Source organism: Oncorhynchus masou, chromosome 5 (genome assembly GCF_036934945.1).
Source record: "Oncorhynchus masou masou isolate Uvic2021 chromosome 5, UVic_Omas_1.1, whole genome shotgun sequence".
In the NCBI taxonomy this organism is placed as follows: domain Eukaryota; kingdom Metazoa; phylum Chordata; class Actinopteri; order Salmoniformes; family Salmonidae; genus Oncorhynchus; species Oncorhynchus masou.
In genome coordinates, this window is record NC_088216.1 from 30,255,367 (window position 1) to 30,274,685 (window position 19,319).

The 19,319-nt window shown below is 44.0% G+C and overlaps 1 protein-coding gene across 2 annotated transcripts in view; it reads left to right on the plus strand.

Annotated features, from left to right (window-relative positions):
• Nucleotides 1-19,319, plus strand: part of LOC135539387 (homeobox protein Meis1-like) — a 38,368-nt gene that overhangs the window by 11,518 nt on the left and 7,531 nt on the right. For both annotated transcript variants that reach the window (XM_064965240.1, XM_064965241.1), the window contains exons 8-9: nt 1,482-1,633; nt 8,748-8,824. In XM_064965240.1, the coding sequence (XP_064821312.1) occupies nt 1,482-1,633; nt 8,748-8,824 (229 nt within the window). The remainder of the gene's footprint in view (nt 1-1,481; nt 1,634-8,747; nt 8,825-19,319) is intronic.

The following is a 19,319-nucleotide window of genomic DNA, read 5'->3' on the forward strand; positions in this document are numbered from 1 at the left end:
GTAATTGTAATTGGAAAGGTTTGCAGTTAGTGGGGGCTTTGGTAAAGATGAAATGGGCTTAATGTTGGATCAAAGGAAGCCTGGTCCCAGATATGTAGTGCTGTCTTGACAATTCCTATGATAGAGTTGTCAAGACAGGACAGAGAGATCTATGGTCAGGCTACCTTCAATCCACCATTTCATCCAGTTCCTCTTTAGCAAAGCCCCCGCTGTGCCCCAGACAATGACCAGGCAGCACAAACTGATCTGAGACCAGGCTAGATCGAAGGAGCATTCACTTCCAATGAGACATTTTGGATTACGAACCCATGGCCAGCAGTGTAGCTCTCCCAGGCCAGATGGGAGCTAAGTAAACATAAGAGACGAACTTTAGCAGGAAAAAAACAGCGAGAGGAATAAACTGGGTATTAAATCATTGGCTGGTTTTGGACTACGCCTGCGTCCCAAATGGCATCCTGTTCCTTGCATAGTGCAGTACTATGGACCCTGGTCGAAAGTAGTGCACCATGTAGGGAATGGGGTGCCATTTGGGACGCACACTAGGTCTGTGATATCTTGGAGATGTACTGTATGGATTTTGGGGGTGGGCAGATGGTGCTCTGGGTGGGTCATATCAAATCCACAGTACAGTCAGAGAGTTCAACCCCTGGCTTAAAAGCTTTCTGAGATGTATGCATATTCATAACCCTTTTCAAAAATATATATACAGTATATATGTTCCGGGGAGGTTTGGTGCATCACGTGTACGGTACATGGAGTGTTTTGTATGGAACATTGAAGACTCAACCTATTTGTTCAGACACTCTCTTCTGATGAATATTTGAAGGTTTCTTGGATGATGAGTCAATCGTTTGAAATGTGGAGAGAAATAGATTTTTCACCAGATCCATCCGTATTTCAGCTTTAGAGCTATCTCCTCGCATTCGGAAAGACTGTGTAGCAGTAACTCTATTACAGCATCCTGCAGTTTGATCAATATAATCAGAGCAGTGATAAAACTGTGTAAAAGGGTAGAATTTCTGAAGAAAACATGACCAGTTGCTGTCTTTTGGCCAAGATGCTGTAGCAGACTTCTCTCCTTTTGGTTGAAAATGTTTCTGTTTTAATGCACCAACTAAACACATTCAGCTAAACAAGGCCAGGAAAGCACGATCACTGGCCAGTCATGTAAAATGTAAAATTATTCCTTCCACAACCCAGAGAAGCTATGTTCAAAGGTTAGAATTCCTGAAGCAAAATTTGCAATTGTTGACTGTTGTCCAAGAGAAGATAGTCGGTTGCCAGGTTTTAGTAGAATGGTCTGTCCTTATTCCCCCCACAACCCAGGGAAAAAAAAATCTGAAGTTAAACTAGCAGTCGTTGTCTGTTTGTCCAAGAGGAGATAGTCGGTTGCCAGGTTAGAGCCGAAATGTCCTAAACCCTTCTCCTTAGTTCCCCATGGAACCACCCACCCACACTAACTGTTGCCTTTGTTTGGACAGGTGACTGCATGGACAACGGGGTGGCCTCTCCCAGCACTGGGGACGATGACGACCCTGACAAGGAAAAGAGGGATCGTCACAACAAGAAGCGAGGAATCTTCCCTAAAGTGGCCACCAACATCATGAGGGCGTGGCTCTTCCAGCACTTGACAGTGAGTAGAGTGGTGGATCACCATTACACTTCTTAGAAGCCAAGCAGTGAGACCTCAATACCGGCGGCCATTTTGAGCTCCATGTCATGCCCTTTAGCCTCAGTTACACTTTATGGGTGTTTAGGGTTGTTGTGACAAGTCTGAAATGTAGCGATGAGGGAGGGGACATTCCCCATGCTGCCAAGCAGGTTTAGGAGGATTTGGCTGTTGAAATTAACTTTGAAATGACTCCCCCGAAGTTGTCAAACTGAACCATGCATGCGGGTGTGTACGTGTGTGTGTTTTTTTGACTAGTCATGTCAAAGCTATATGGATAATTATTATGTAGATAACTTCTCCCTAACTCTCCTGTCAGTCGCTACGAGTGCAGTGAGTTGTGAGAAAATACTTTGGTGCACATTCACACCATCCAATAGAGCTAGAAGGAAGTAGCAGTAAAAAGAGAGGGCATATTTTCTGTGTCCATCGTCTCACGGATACAGACTGTTAAAGGGAGACATATCTGACAGACACAGACATATCTGATTTACAGCTTTGGCCAAAGCTAGCAAGCTAGTCAATTGGCCAGCAGGCACTGAGAGAGAAACATTGAAAAGGATTTTTGCTATGCAGGCATTTCCCCCCCTTTTTCTGTCTGGGCTCCATACAAGGAGAGGCTAAATCGGGATGTCTCGATGGGGGTCAAGGTGGCCGCCAGGACCTACCACTGAACCCGGGGGTGGCTGCAGCCTGCAGCAGATGGGATGCGAGAGAGAGGGAGGAGAGATAACCCAGGTAGAGAGAGGGAGGAAGAGAGGGAGGGAGAGAGAGTTGACCATAGACATTCCCAGGTTCTCTGGAGAGTAAAATGTTGGTGTGTGTGTGTGTTTGTGTGTTTGTGTGCATGTCCAGTTAAGTCGTATTTAGAACTATGAGCACAGTATCTTCCATTTCCACCGTATCGATTCTCAAGGACTTGGTAAAGGTTCTTGCATGTGGTCTAGCAAGCTGGCTGCGGATGTGTGTGTGCATATGTGTGTACCAGGAATCCTGGTGAGAAAGGGGGGGGGGCGCACTCTTGCCCCTCCAGCAGGGAACCACAGGCCTTTTCTTCCTCTTTTCATCCCCCAGCTCCCCAAAGAAAAGGTAATTATGTGATAGGGTAATGGGACGAAACCCAGGCGTTCAGATTGTTGCCATGCCCACTACATTGTGGGAGGTTCTACTTAAATTGTCAGGTCGTAACCATGGTGAGGGGGGTAGGAGGCGGGGTGGGGAGTGAGGGAGGGCTTAGCAAGCACCCTCGCTCCCTAATTTTTTATTAATAATTCGTTTTTTTCCATTTGTTCTTTTTTTCTTCTCTTAGTTGTGCACAGAATATTTAAGCCTGTGAGTGAGAGGCGAGCCACAGCTTGTAAAAGAGAAACCACAGCAGCACGTGCTGTTTTCTTCACATGTTTTCGCTTCTCTTTTTACAAAGTGTTTCATGTAAAAAGCAAAAACCAACTGGAAGGCATAATCCCTGTTAATGCAATTAGAGGCTAATTTGCCACCCCCTTGCTCACAGATGTGCTGCAATAACAACGTGTGCTCCAACCCTGCAAGCACATTCTACACAAACCTGAGCAGAAACAGGTGGGAAAGAAGTTGCATTGGGTTGCTAAGCATACTGTAACTTTGTTTATTGAAATTGGGTTTGAATAAATGACAAGTTACCTGTAATTTAAAAAAACACCCAAATCTGTGAGTTACAGAATGCTTTGGTCACACAGAGGTGAAGAGAACTTCTGAACTGGCAAACTGCTCAGTTAGACAAGTAGTTTGGAGATGGCCTCGTTCCTGAACCTTAGAGTGCACATAACCCATGCAGAAACATTTTCTCCTGCTTTCCTGTCCTCTGAAAAAATGTCCTCCTAAGCAGAAAAAAAAGACTCTGTCTAGCGTTTCACAGGAAGCCCCTGAAATGACCTCATCCCCTCTCGTCCCGGGATCATCAAAGGTCAAAGTTCGACAGGTCATTTGAACCCATTCGTCATTGGTTGTTTGTTGCCAGAGCCACCTTGGATGTTGACGTGCCAATCACCCATAGCAAACTGTGATGTGCCACACAGCAGCCTATACCCCTTGGCAGGGAATCCCTGTTCCATGCCAACGGTAGCCAGCCAACCCCTTCCCCCTCCCCCCGTCTACCCAAAGGCACATTTATAATGCGGTCTTGCCCTGATGTCATTAGATCGGGGACATGCAATGATACAAATTACACATTTACTATGGCCTGACTGGTCTCTCCTGCCCACCCAAAAAGTCCCTGGGCTTCCCTATACACACTGTGTATTTACTGTCCTCCCCCCCACCCCCAAACCACCCCGACTAGCGCCACTCATGTACGTGTGACGAATCAATCCATCCATATTCATATTTGTAAATTCAATTTAGTCCCCGGGCTTACGGTTCCTGATTATTCCTTAATTCTATCCAAGCAAGCACTCAGAATTGTTGGCGCCACCCAATTAAAGAATAAAGAACATTACACATGGTGTATAATCGCGTCTCGGCCTCTCAGACTAAAAATATGTCCTTCTCTTTTTAGCTGAATGCGCCCCTTTGTTGGGGTAGCAATATCTGAAGTTCTTCTCGCCACTGTTTTTAAACCTTTCTTTTAGTTCCTCTGTTCTCGATGCCCATTTGAGTTATTTGAGTTCCAGGGAAATATTTGGAAGTAATGAGAAGACGATTATTGGAGTCAGTGGCAATCCCATTCCCTACATAGTGCACTACAAGCCCGTAGGGCTTTGGCCAAAAGTAGTGCACTATGTAGGGAATAGGGTACCATTTGAGACACACACAAAGAAGGGAGGAGCAGAAAGAAGGGGCAGCCAAACATGGTATTTTTAGGAGACCTGTGGGGCATCTGAGTTCATTTATCCAATGCTGGCGCCCCATTGTGTCAGGGCATGGTCTTCGCTCTTTCTCCGGGTCCCTCACCCTGCAGTGAAAACATCATCCATTACCTTTTTGACAGGCCCCCAGGGACCTCCAGGGGCTTGGGACTCAGCGCCCAGCGGGGGTTGCTTATATTGACCTCCCCAGAAGTCCAGCATGTGGTCACATACATCACTGGCCGGGGCCTTTTTCTCTGACAAGGTAAATGTGTTTAGATCCGAACAAATAATGAAGTGAGGAGAAGTGGGCTGATGGACAGAGGAGATTGGAGGAGATTGGCAGATGGCAGTACACAGTGAATGGGGGAAGCTTTAGTTTGATAGGCAGTGCATTGGAGATGAGTTCAGCAGTTAAACCTGACCCGTTGGTGCAGTGTGGTGTTGCTCTGTAATTCATGTTCTGTCTTGATTGCTTTTCCCAATAGCAGCCGGACACACATTGGATGCTTTTTGAAGTATTTAGCCTTACTGTAGTTCAATTACATCCCATCTAAAGCTAGGGATCCCTCTAGGGATGCAGTGTTAAATAAAGGTGGGTGAACTCTGCAGATCAAAATGACAAAAATCAAGTTTTAAAAAATGGGTAATTTCCCGGAATAGGTGCTTAAGTTTGGATCAGATACAGTACGTTTACCCTCCGCTATTTAACCGCTCTTCTCAACGCTCACCTCTCACCTCTCGCCCCTTCCTACTCAGCTGTGTCAGGTTGTGGGTGTGCCGGACCGACCGCCCTCTGAGCAGCTCCTCACTCCAAATGAGGAGTAATTACAACCTTCTAACAGGTTTACTGGTCCAGTAAACAACATAATCACCCTCCCAAAACTTCTCCTGAATTGGCCCGGTCTGATCGTTCAGTCGTGAACTCAAAGAGCTCGCAGCTCAAACCCCCATTTGCTCACAGCAACCCTTCCCTCCAATCAGCAGGTGTGGAACAGAGTGGCAAGCCCCCCTGCCTCCCCTCTTACCCCATTGCCGTGAAATGCCACGTATTCTGTTACTGCCGTTTACTAATGAGATTGGTCAGTAGTAGGTACTCCCACTCATTAGAGGCCCTTGTTTGGGGGTGAGGGGGGGGGGGGTTGGTTGGCGCGCTCCATCGCTGGGGCTAGCAGCAGAGGAATGTAGCCTGGGGCTTTGGGCCCTGTTTAAGGCCTTCATTGGCCTGCCTGGTTGCCTGCCTGCCTGGCTGGCTGGCTGCTAGGTGGGAGGCTGGTGGGAGACTGGTTCAGCTGGCCTGTCACCACCTGGGCTGCCTCACAACCCACAGCCCAGCGGCAGCCACTTAGTGGTCGACACCAGGCAAGTCAGGGCCCACTATATGAGTTGTAGTGTATTGTGTTGTAGGAGAGTGGAAGAGTGTATGATGTGTGTGCGCGTATGTGTACAGTATGTCCATGTGTGTATGTGTGTATGTGTGAGTGCGTACGGCATTGTGCGTATTCTCGCACATATGCTTGTGTGTGTTTACTACCTCCTCTAACCAACACCCCTCCAACACGGACTCTCTTGCTAGTTTGACAGTAAAGCCCCCTTTCCATTTGATGTGTTTAGACCTGCCTGCTAGGATCGACCTGGTTGATTATGCTTCCCTCTGTTGCTGTTAATGTGGTGCTGAAAGGCATGGCGACGGGGTGTTCCCCTCAGAGTGGTCAGGCTGGCTGGAAGTGGAGTGGGAGAGGGAGGGACATAGAGGCCTGTTGACTGTTAATAGTTGCAGCATTCCATGCTAATAGTTGAAATAAAGTGACATTCATTTTCAGGTAGTCAGTTGTTTTGGAAACTAGGCCAAGTTACATTCATTTTCAGGTAGAGTTAGTTGTTTTGGAAACTAGGCCAAGTTTTCATTTTCAGGTAGAGTTAGTTGTTTTTAAAAGCCAGTTGCTTGAAAGATAAGACAAGGTACTTTCAGTTTCAGGTAGAGTCAGTTTTTTGGAATTCTAAGCTAAGTTAGGCTAATTTTCAGGTAAATTCTTTCGAAGCTAAGCCAAGTTCCATTAATTTTCAGGTTAGTTGTTTGAGCTAAGCCTTAGCGCAGCTCTGTTTCCCCCAGATATTTGTGTTGATCTGCACTACTTTGTTGCTGTTGGTGTCCTCCGTCTCATTGGAGATTTGGTGTCAGTTAGCCATTCACCCGGAAGGCATGGTTTCGATCTGTCCCAGCATGCTAGAGCACAGTTCTTGCCTGAGCATGGCGTGGCTGCTAGCTGGTAGCAGATCTGTGTCGCCACTCATGTCAGAGTGCTCCGAGTATAATGTCCCTATAGGCACAAATTTAGGATCAGCTTTAAATGCTATAAATCCTAACGGTAAACTGACTTTGGATCAGCGTTGAGAGGCAACTTTATCTTCCTCGTGTCAGAGGCAAGGGTCATGTCCAGTAGGGAGAAAACCTTTAAAACAGAGCAAAAAGGGGTGGAACTGAACTCCAATAGGAACACATATTTTATGTTTTTTGTTGCAAATCCTTTTGCTACAGTGTGCCCTACTGAACAGGACCCAGGCCTCAGTGCTGATTACAGGGTTGGAGATAGCCCGCCTTAACTCTGGGACGGTTAGAGCTTCGAGTCCTTGCTAACAGGATTATAATTCATAATGAGCGGGTGGGTCGGGATTAGGTCCCGGAGTGGAAACTCTGAAATTAGGCCTGAGGTTACCAGCCTTTCTTATGTGTGTGTGTATGTGTGTGTGTGTGTGTGTGTGTGTGTGTGTGTGTGTGTGTGTGTGTGTGTGTGTGTGTGTGTGTGTGTGTGTGTGTGTGTGTGTGTGTGTGTGTGTGTGTGTGTGTGTGTGTGTGTGTGTGTGTGCGCTCATGTGTGCATGTGTGTGTGCGCGTGTGACTGTGCTTTCACTTTTGTGTTCTGGGAAGATGTTACGGTATCTTAACTTGTTTTTCCTTCTGAATGTCTTTGTAGAGATTGGTTCAAGGCAAGTTTTTCAAATTTTCTCATAAATGTTTTGCTGCTATTTTCCCTTCTGTTAGTTGCTAGAATTATCCACGTTATTCAGGAACAAAGGCCACTGGGAGGAACATGGAACATGTCCGGCAGACAGTGAGGGACAATTTGATGAGGCGACACCGAGATGATCACTTTCTGTGGCGAATTAGACTCCGTTGAGGCCAATTACCTACAATCAAATCACATGGAAACAAGAGGGCGAGGCAACCATTACCAATTGATTCAGCGGCAAAGATAATAACTCAGTAACACCAAAGACACTCTCCCTGTCGCCACAGAAAAGGAATGTGGTAGATAAATATTCTCCAGGTGTAAAGCGTGTCATTTCTACCTTTGTGCCTATGTGGAATTGGCCTGCAGGTGTTTGGCATCTCAGATGGTTTGAACTGTTCACAGTGGTGGTCTGATTTCTAATGTTCAATAGCATTCGATGTTATGAAGTGTTGGGACAGTAGATGTTTGGACCTTTTCCTCTTATGGTCAATCCACAGTTTGAGCTCATTTCCTATATCCTAGCTCCCGTATTCTCACTGACTTGAGAGGTCTGGAGATGGTTGAAAGCCACAGGCTTGTTTTGGTTACTGACATAGTGATCGCCTATCCAGTTCTTTCAGATTAGGGAGTAGGAGGGGAAAGTAAATAGAACAGGGAGCGCTGTTAAATGCATTGGGATTCTTCCCGTGTGACTTACACTCCCATCTCTACACCTGAGTACACACACACACTCCACACGCCTGTATCTATATCCCCCCACCGCTAAGAGAACCAGCTCAACCTACTCTAGGGCTTATCAGAAGCTTTTGGGTGTTTGTGTGTGTGTGTGTGTGTGTGTGTGTGTGTGTGTGTGTGTGTGTGTGTGTGTGTGTGTGTGTGTGTGTGTGTGTGTGTGTGTGTGTGTGTGTGTGTGTGTGTGTGTGTGTGCGCATGTGCAAAGCACCAGTAGCACCCATAATTAATGTAGCTGTTTCTCCACTCGGCTAAACTCTTTAATTGGCTCACACACACACACACACACACACACACACACACACACACACCATTAATTATGCTCCATTTCATATTGCCCTAATGAGTCTTTGGAGCCACACCTCCGTTTGTTCACGCTAATTAGCCGGCGCTGCTTTTAGGCACAACAACACAAACAACACAAAAGATGTTTTTTGTTTTTGTTTTCTTTCAGTTACTATTTCCTTTATATTTATATGTTCTTTATTTCTCTTTTTCTCGTTGAAACAGCATCCTTACCCTTCGGAAGAGCAGAAGAAACAACTGGCCCAGGACACGGGGTTAACGATCCTACAAGTCAACAATTGGTGAGTTGGATTGGGGTTGTTTGGTGTCTGCATGTGTTTACATGGCAGTAATTATTTGGTTACGGCCCAAATGGCACCCTATTTCCCATATGGCTCTGGTCAAAAGTAGTGCACTATATAGGGAATAGGATGCTGTTTGGGATGCAGACTTAGTTAGTTTACCCCAACCCAGGCAACCTGGGTCTAATGATTTGAATGATGCATTCCTCTGGGAACACCCGACTGAAAATATCCCCCTTACAGTCTGTTGGCTTCAGTTAATTGGAATGAGAGGAAACCTGTATAATAGTTCCAGTGGTGCGGGGTGCATTTACTACAGTATTTACTAATCTGAAAGAAGAAACTAGGACATTTCACTGTACTTTGATCTATTTTATGAATAAATATCCACAGTTATTAACGAAGTATGAGGTAGTAGCCTGCAACGTGTTTAATTCTGTCTGGTTATGGAGGTAAAACGTAGACAAGAATGATGATTCAACCACTATATGAGAAATCTCAATCTTGACATGTACAGATGTACAGACATCCTATCCAATTGAACACTAGCCTGGGGAAATATACCCAGCAATATACATGAACAAATACAGAATACAGAAAATGCAATCAATGGTTTATGGTATAACTCTACACCATTCCAACTACTGTTTAGCCTTTAAATGCATGCACTATGCACAGTATTTCCCTATATGCATCTGTCAAAATAAATACCCACAGAACAATCCTCTGTCAATCCTACAGCTATTGTCTGCAGTAATCATTTGCCTATGAACTGGAGTTACACTGTTAGCACTGAGGTGGTTTGCCCTAGTCGGAAGTCCACTGTGTGCAGCTCAGCCTGCACTATCAGCTCAGACATAAATATCACTGTCATGTCTACCTCTGATAAGCCTCCCAGTAAAGTAATAAAAACAATCACAAATCTCAGAAAAGTGCTAAAAACAGCCCAGATTAACATATAGCCTACCCCAACGGCATTCATCACTATTGCAGTTGTTAATGTATATTATCACTTTTTTTCATTACAATTTGTGTTGTTTTTATTTCAGTCAATAGTCATGGTGCTCCCCGGTGGTCATTCCATCCCACCACAACCCCTCAATAGCCTTTACTCAACCTCCACCCCAATGGACATGTGTTTAGTCATCACTGCCACAGTTGTTATTATGTATATAGTGCTATTTCTATTTCTATTGTTGTTTTTTATGACCATTTTCATTATTTTATTTCACTTAGTCCTGCATGTTGAAGCTCGAAGCCTAAGATTTTTACTGTACCCTGCAATCACACTGGCAACCCTGTAGATATTACTATTAAACACTCTGAATCTGAATCTGAAACAAGGTTCATGAAATCAATAATTTGCTAGTAACAGATAACATTCATATACGGACTATCTCTGAAACTCACTTAGGTAATACCTTTAATTATACAGTGGTAGCAATACATGGTTTCAACATCTTCAGAAGAGACAGGAATGCCAATGGTGGAGGTGTTGCCGTTTATGTCCAGAGTCATATTCCTGTAAATCTTAGAGAGGATCTCATGTCAAATGCTGTTGAAGTAATATGGCTACAGGTTCACCTGCCTCACCTAAAGCCCATTCTGGTGGGAAGCTGCTATAGACCACCAAGTGCTAACAGTCAGTATCTGGATAATATGTGAGAAATGCTTGATAATGTATGTGATATAAAAAGAGAGGTCTATTTTTTTGTGATTTAAATATTGACTGGCTTCCATCAGGCTGTTCACTCAAGAAAAATATTCAAACTGTAACCAGTGCCGCAACCTGGTTCAGGTTGTCAGTCAACCTACCAGGTTATTTACAAAAAAATAATATTTCTTTATTTTATTTAACCTTTATTTAACTAGGCAAGTCAGTTAAGAACAATTTTTTATTTACAATGACTGCCTACACCATGAAAATCCGGACGATGCTGGGCCAATTGTGCGCCACCCTATGGGACTCCCAATCACGGCCGGTTGTGATACAGCCTGGATTCAACCAGGGTGTCTGTAGTGACACCTCTAGCACTAAGATGCAGTGCCCTAGACTGCTCTGCAACTCGGGAGCCCGAGTGGAATTCACAGGTATGAAATCATCCACATGTATTGATCACATCTTTACTAATGCTGGAGAAATCTGCTATGAAGCAGTATCCAAATCCATCAGATGTAATGATCATAATATAGTAGCTATACCTAGGAAAAACAAAGTTCCAAAGGCTAGGCCTAATATAGTGTATAAGAGGTCATACATATATGTAAAGAATATTTGCTGTTTAATGAGGAGCAACCAGACACTGCACTTGACACATTTATAAAATTGCTTATTCCAGAAGAATAAGTATGCACCCATTAAGAAAATGACTGTAAAAATGGTTAATAATGAAGAATTGAAAAATTGTATGGTTGAGAGGGATGAGGCTAAAGGAATGGCAAATAAGTCTGGCTGTACAGTCGATTGGGAATCAAACTGTAAATTGAGAAATCATGTGACTAAACGGAAAAAAATAAGAAGACACTGTACTATGAATCAAAGATAAATTATATAAAGAATGATAGTAAAAAGCTTTGGAGCACCTTAAATAAAATTTTGGGCAAAAAGACAAACTCGGCCCCATTCATTGAATCAGATGGCTCATTCATCACAAAACCCATTGATATTATCATGACCCATTGATACTTTAATGATTATTTCATTGGCAAGACTAGTAAACTTCGGCATGACATGCCAACCACAAATTCTGAACCTACACATCTATGCATAACTGAACAAATAATGAAAGACAACTATTGACATTTTTTATTCCGTAAAATGAGTGTGGAAGAGGTGAAAATAGTATCGTGTCTATCAACAATGACAAGCCACCTGGGTCTGACATCTTGGATGGAAAACTACTGAGGATGATAGCAGACTGTTTTTCCACTCCTCTTTGCCATCTCTTCAATCTAAGCCTACAGGAAAGGGTGTGCCCTCAGGCCTGGAGGGAAGCACAATTAATTCTGCTACCAATAATAGCAAAGTACCCTTTACTGGCTCAAACAACCGACCAATCAATCTGTTACCATCTCACAGTAAAGAAATTAACATATTTTCGGCACGCTTATAGGGAAGGGCATTTGACATGTACGGCACTTAAACGAATGACTGATGATTGTCTGGGAGAAATGTATAATATAAAGATTGTGGGAGCTGTTTTGTAAGACTTCAGTGCAGCTTTGACATTATCAATCATATTCTGTCTGCTGGAAAAATGTATGTGTTATGGATTTACATCTCCTGCTATATTGTGTATCGAGAGTTACCTGTCTTAACAGAACACAGAAGGTGTTCTTTAATGGAACCCTTTCCATCATAATCCATGTAAATTCAGGCATTCCCCAGGGCAGCTGTCTAGGCCCCTTACTTTTTAAAATCTTCACTAATGACCTACCACTGGCTCTGAGTAAAGCCTGTGTGTCTATGTATGCTGATGACTCAACACGTCAGCTACTACAGCGACTGAAATGACTGCAACACTTAACAAAGAACTGTAGTCAGTTTCAGAATATGTGGCAAGAAATATGTAAGTTAGTCCTAATTATTTAAAAAACTAATAGCATTGTATTTGGGACAAATCATTCACTAAACCCTAAACCTCAATTAAAATTTGTAATGCATAATATGGAAATTGAGCAAGTTGAGGAGACTAACCTGCTTGGAGTAACCCTGGATTGTAAACTGTCATGGTCAAAACATATTGATGCAACAGTAGCTAAGATGGGGAGAGGTTTGTCCATAATAAATTGCTGCTCTGCCTTCTTAACAACGCTATCAACATGGCAGGTCCTACAGGCCCTAGTTTTGTCGCACCTGGACTACCGTTCAGCTCTGTGGTCAGGTACCACAAAGAGGGACTTACAGTTGGCCGGGGCAGCACAACTGGCCCTTAAATGTACACAGAGAGCCACATAGAACATTTATAATATGCATGTCAATCTCTCCTGGACCAAAGTAGAGGAGAGATTGACTTCATCATTACTTGTATTTGTGAGAAGTATTAACATGTTGAATGCAGCTGTCTTTTAAAACTACTAGCACACAGCTCAGACACCCATGCATACCCTACAAGACATGCCACCAGAGGTCTATTCACAGTGCCCAAGTCCAGGACAGACTATTGGAGGCCCAGAGTACTAAATAGAGCCATGACTACATATAACTACAGTGGGGCAAAAAAGTATTTAGTCAGCCACCAATTGTGCATGTTCTCCCACTTAAAAAGATGAGAGAGGCCTGTAATTTTCATCATAGGTACACTTCAACTATGACAGACAAAATGAGAAGAAAAAAATCCAGATTTTAATGAATTTATTTGCAAATTATGGTGGAAAATAAGTATTTGGTCACCTACAAACAAGCAAGATTTTTGGCTCTCACAGACCTGTAACTTCTTCTTTAAGAGGCTCCTCTGTCCTCCACTCGTTACCTGTATTAATGGCACCTGTTTGAACTTGTTATCAGTATAAAAGACACCTGTCCACAACCTCAAACAGTCACACTCCAAACTCCACAATGGCCAAGACCAAAGAGCTGTCAAAGGACACCAGAAATAAAATTGTAGACCTGCACCAGGCTGGGAAGACTGAATCTGCAATAGGTAAGCAGCTTGGTTTGAAGAAATCAACTGTGGGAGCAATTATTAGGACATGGAAGACATACAAGACCACTGATAATCTCCCTCGATCTGGGGCTACACGCAAGATCCCACCCCGTGGGGTCAAAATGATCACAAGAACGGTGAGCAAAAATCTCAGAACCACACGGGGGAACCTAGTGAATGACCTGCAGAGAGCTGGGACCAAAGTAACAAAGCCTACCATCAGTAACACACTACGCCACCAGGGACTCAAATCCTGCAGTGCCAGACATGTCCCCCTGCTTAAGCCAGTACATGTCCAGGCCCAAAGCCTACCATCAGTAACACACTACGCCACCAGGGACTCAAATCCTGCAGTGCCAGACGTGTCCCCCTGCTTAAGCCAGTACATGTCCAGGCCCGTCTGAAGTTTGCTAGAGAGCATTTGGATGATCCAGAAGAAGATTGGGAGAATGTCATATGGTCAGATGAAACCAAAATATAACTTTTTGGTAAAAACTCGTCGTGTTTGGAGGACAAAGAATGCTTAGTTGCATCCAAAGAACATCATATCTACTGTGAAGCATGGGGGTGGAAACATTCTTTGGGGCTGTTTTTCTGCAAAGGGACCAGGACGACTGATCCGTGTAAAGGAAGAATGAATGGGGCCATGTATCGTGAGATTTTGAGTGAAAACCTCCTTCCATCAGCAAGGGCATTGAAGATGAAACGTGGCTGGGTCTTTCAGCATGACAATGATCTCAAACACACCGCCCGGGCAACGAAGGAGTGGCTTCGTAAGAAGCATTTCAAGGTCCTGGAGTGGCCTAGCCAGTCTCCAGATCTCAACCCCATAGAAAATCTTAGGAGGGAGTTGAAAGTCCATGTTGCCCAGCAACAGCCCCAAAACATCACTGCTCTAGAGGAGATCTGCATGGAAGAATGGACCAAAATACCAGCAACAGTGTGTGAAAACCTTGTGAAGACTTACAGAAAACGTTTGACCTCTTTCATTGCCAACAAAGGGTAAATAACAGAGTATTGAGATAAACTTTTTTATTGACCAAATACTTATTTTCCACCATATTTTCCACCTACAATGTGATTTTCTGGATTTTTTTTCTTCTAATTTTGTCTGTCATAGTTGAAGTGTACGTATGATTCAAATTACAGGCCTCTCTCATCTTTTTAAGTGGGAGAACTTGCACAATTGGTGGCTGACTAAATACCTTTTTGCCACACTGTATATTCCACATCAAGTAACTTGTGCAAGCAGTAAAATCTGATTTTAAAAAACAGATTAAAATACACCTTATGTTACAGCGGGGACTGTGAAGAGACACACACAGGCACAGACACACGCATACACACACATGATAACATACGCACTATACACACACGAACACATAGATTTTGTGTTGGAGATGTGTTGTAATAGAGTAGTGGCCTGAGGGCACACACTTAATGTGTTGTGAAATCTGTAGTGAAATGTAATGTCATGTTTTTAATTGTATATAACTGCCTTAATTTTGCTGGAACCCAGGGAGAGGGGATCCACAATATACACTGCTCAAAAAAATGAAGGGAACACTTAAACAACACAATGTAACTCCAAGTCAATCACACTTCTGTGAAATCAAACTGTCCACTTAGGAAGCAACACTGATTGACAATAAATGTCACATGCTGTTGTGCAAATGGAATAGACAACAGGTGGAATTTATAGGCAATTAGCTAGACACCCCCAATAAAGGAGTGGTTCTGCAGGTGATAACCACAGACCACTTCTCAGTTCCTATGCTTCCTGGCTGATGTTTTGGTCACTTTTGAATGGTGGCGGTGCTTTCACTCTAGCGGTAGCATGAGACGGAGTCTACAACCCACACAAGTGGCTCAGGTAGTGCAGCTCATCCAGAATGGCACATCAATGTGAGCTGTGGCAAGAAGGTTTGGCACTTGTTTTAAGGACATTGCATCAAAGTTGGATCAGCCTGTAGTGTGGTTTTCCACTTTAATTTTGAGTGTGACTCCAAATCCAGACCTCCATGGGTTGATAAATTTGATTTCCGTTGATAATTTTTGTGTAATTTTGTTGTCAGCACATTCAACTATGTAAAGAAAAAAGTATTTAATAAGAATATTTCATTCATTCAGATCTAGGATGTGTTATTTTAGTGTTCCCTTTATTTTTTGGAGCAGTATATATAAATACATGTGCCACAAAGATCAGATCTGAAATCTCAAACTCGCTCTTCCCTGAACAGTGCAGTAATATTATCAAAAACTAGTGAAGATGGCCCGCGGTGTGCCACCCTGCCATGGTTATTGGGCGGAAGGTAATGGCTCACACAGAGAGGCCAGGTGCTGTAGCCAGGTAGAGATGAGAACCCAGCGTGTTCCTGCACACTCAGCTGCAATCAGCACTTTTGCCTGCCTGGGTTCTGTTCAGTTGGGCACACCGTAGAAATATGTCTTATAACGGAAAAAGAAAATCTGCTAAATTTTGTTCAGTTCACAGTAGTATCTTCCCGTTTCACTCTGTTTCAAATCTCATACAGAAAGGACATGTGCTGTAGCCAGGTAGAGAAGAGACCCCAGCTTGATGCTAGTGCACACTCAGCTGCACACTTTTCCTCTTTCAAGGACAGTGAGGTCGTGAAACAAATATGTGTTCCAAATGGCACCCTATTCCCTTTATAGGGCACTACTTTTGACCAGTGCACCATACAATACTTTTGACCATTGCACCATACACTACTTTTGACCAGTGCACCATACACTACTTTTGACCAGTGCACCATACACTACTTTTGACCAGTGCACCATACACTACTTTTGACCAGTGCACCATACACTACTTTTGACCAGTGCACCATACACTACTTTTGACCAGTGCACCATACACTACTTTTGACCAGTGCCCCACAGGCTCTGTTCAAAAGTCGTGCACTACATAGGGAATAGTGTGCCATTAGGGAGAGAATCAGGATAGGCTCTCGGAGGTGTTGCTTAGCTGCTCAAACTAGCATGCAGGTAGTGGTACCACACGGGTCCCATGGGAATCAGGGGTGTGGGAGAGGTGGGGTGGGGAATGGAGGGAGGGAGAAGAAGAATCTAAAAGAGGTATAGGATAGGATGCACATTCTGGATGGGGGGTGAGTGGTGAGGTATGGGAAATCTTGTTTCATTTGACGGAGATTGATGACTTCTCCTGCTATTAATGTAGCAGCAATTCTAATATTGTGTCAACTATTATTTGTCTGTTACCGTGGTAACTTGGCTGACAAGCTGATTTTCAGAGGGAGTCCAGGGTTTTCTCTTGTATTATGCTGAGAAATACAAATGAATTCGCAAGTTTAGCCAACTTTGCTTTTGGTGTTTCTCCCATATATGCTTTTAAATGGACTTGTGCACATATGTGTGTGTGCACGCATATATCTGTATTTCTATGTACCAGTATGTGTGTGTGTGTCTGTCTGTGTGTGGAGAGGTGGCGGGTTCACAGTTTAGTTAATGGAAACACTCCTCTGAGTTTGGCGAGAAGTGCCCACCGAGGGGTGTAAGGGGGGGAAGGTCGGGTTTAGCGATGAGGTAATGGCCTCCCACTGTTCAACAACAGAGCCTAATGTTGCCGTGGGGAATTACGAGCGACCCCCAAGTATGTCCTCTTCGTTAAAAGCACCAACCTTTGAATCACACACAAACACACAAACATGCACAGACACATGCATGTATGCGCGTATGAACATATGTATGTGTACAAGCACGCTGGCACACATGCACACACACGTTCACACATACATACACACAAGTACTGTTCTTCAGATCGCCGGCTGCGGTGGAATGTTACAGAGATTCCGGCAGAGTGTGTGAAGGAATTCAGAGCCGTTTGGCCTCTCAACTCAGCGGCTGGCGCTAATGTTTTTTTTTCGGCCCTCTATGGAACTTATGAATCTAAATCGGTCATGGAAAAAGTACCCAATTGTCATACTTTAGTTGAAGTCAAGATGCCTTAATAGAAAATGACTGAAGTGAAAGTGGAAGTCACCCAGTGAAATAGTATTTGAGTAAAAGTCGAAAAGTATTTGGTAAAAAATATACTTAAGTATAAATCATTTCAAATTCCATATACTATTAACCAAACCAGGCGGCACCATTTTCTTGTTTTTTATTATTATGGATAGCCAGGGGCACACTCCAACACTCCAACACTCCAACATCATTTACAAACAAAGCATGTGTGTTTAGTGAGTCCACAGATCAGTGGCAGTAGGGATGACCATGGATGGTCTCTTGATAACTGTGTGAATTGGACCATTTTCCTGTGCTGTTAAGCATTAAAAATGTAACATGTACTTTTGTGTGTTAGGGGGAAATCATGTATGGAGTAAAAAGTACATTATTTTCTTTAGGAATGTGGTGAAGTAAAAGTAAAAGTTGTCAAAAATATAAATAGAAAAGTAAAGTACAGATAACACAAAAAACTAAGTAGTACTTTCAAGTACTTTTACTGAAGTACTTTACACCCCTGATCTAAATGTAGCAGCAGCACAGTCCATTTCCTCGACATACACATGCATTGCATAGTCATCGTTCAATTGACATTGCTGTTAGTGCTTTGAAGATACTGTACATGCATGGGCTCGTTTGTCAGTCACATTCTGAGTGCAGTAGGATAGGTTGCGGAGAGGTTGTGGAGAAGTTGCCGAGGCGTTTAAGTCCCCCCCACCTCATAACAGGGCCATGTGCTGATTGGAACAGGTGAGAAGGGGGGGGATTGATGTCAATGGCGTTTTCATGGCAAACAGCTGGACTGGTTTATTCAAACACCCAAGGGTGGGCGTGCAAGGGGGGAGTTGGGGGGGACCGAGGGGGAGGAGAGGGGGGGTTAGGGGGAAGGTGACCTGAGAATGACACCCCGGGAGGCGGGTTTAGGGGCCATTTTACGACCAGGGGAGCCCAGACTGGAGGGGAGAGCTCGTTTATTTTAATCCTCACAGGAGAAGCGTTTCACCGTGCTGAGGCTCCAGCTCTGCAGCCTGCAGTGGACGAGAACAGATGCCACCGCAACAAATTAGCTGAAGGAGGATATTTCAGTTGTTGGGGTTGTTCTTTCTTGAGCGCATTCCTTTAAACAAAAAATGCTTTTCGGGCTGTGTTTTTATGTGTAAATGTGATGGTGCTTGGTGGTGAGGTAGTATTTGTAAAGTTGTGGATCAGGGTTGGGGTCAATTCCATTTCAATTTATTCAATTCAGGAAGTGAAAGTAAAGTGAAGGCTTTTCAATGCAATAGTTCCTGAGATGATTGAATTGAAATGGAATTGACCCCAACCCTATTGTGGATACCCTGGCTGTATCTAGAAGTGCCTACTATAGGTGCTTACTTCACTACACGCTAAACATACAAGTTCATATCACACAAAGCCGTTGTAAAACAATGTTTTTCTTCGGGAAAAACAACGTTTTTCAAAAGTGGAGGGTCTTTACGACACGTCTAGCCAGAAGAATAGGCCTCCATTGTGGGAGTGGGAGCCAGAGAGGGGTGGATAGTCACACTTATTGTGCGGTGGGAAGCGGAGGGCTAAAGCAGGGACATAAACGCAGTCCCATGGTGTGAAGGGTTCGCGCAGGGGTGAAACTTTTAACTCCCTAACAGAGGACGCAGCCTTGGTCCCGCCGCATGGCGCTCTGTTCCCCCTTTCATTGGCTGCTTAAAAGGCGGAGCTAGGGGGTGTGTGGTGGCGGCCGGGCTCCCACACAACAGAGCCCCCCACAGCCTCTCCACCCCTTTCTCTCCCTCTATCCTCTCTCTCCTTTTGAGACCCCTAACACTACATACATCCCCTGTGCTCCCCACCATGATTCGTCACAG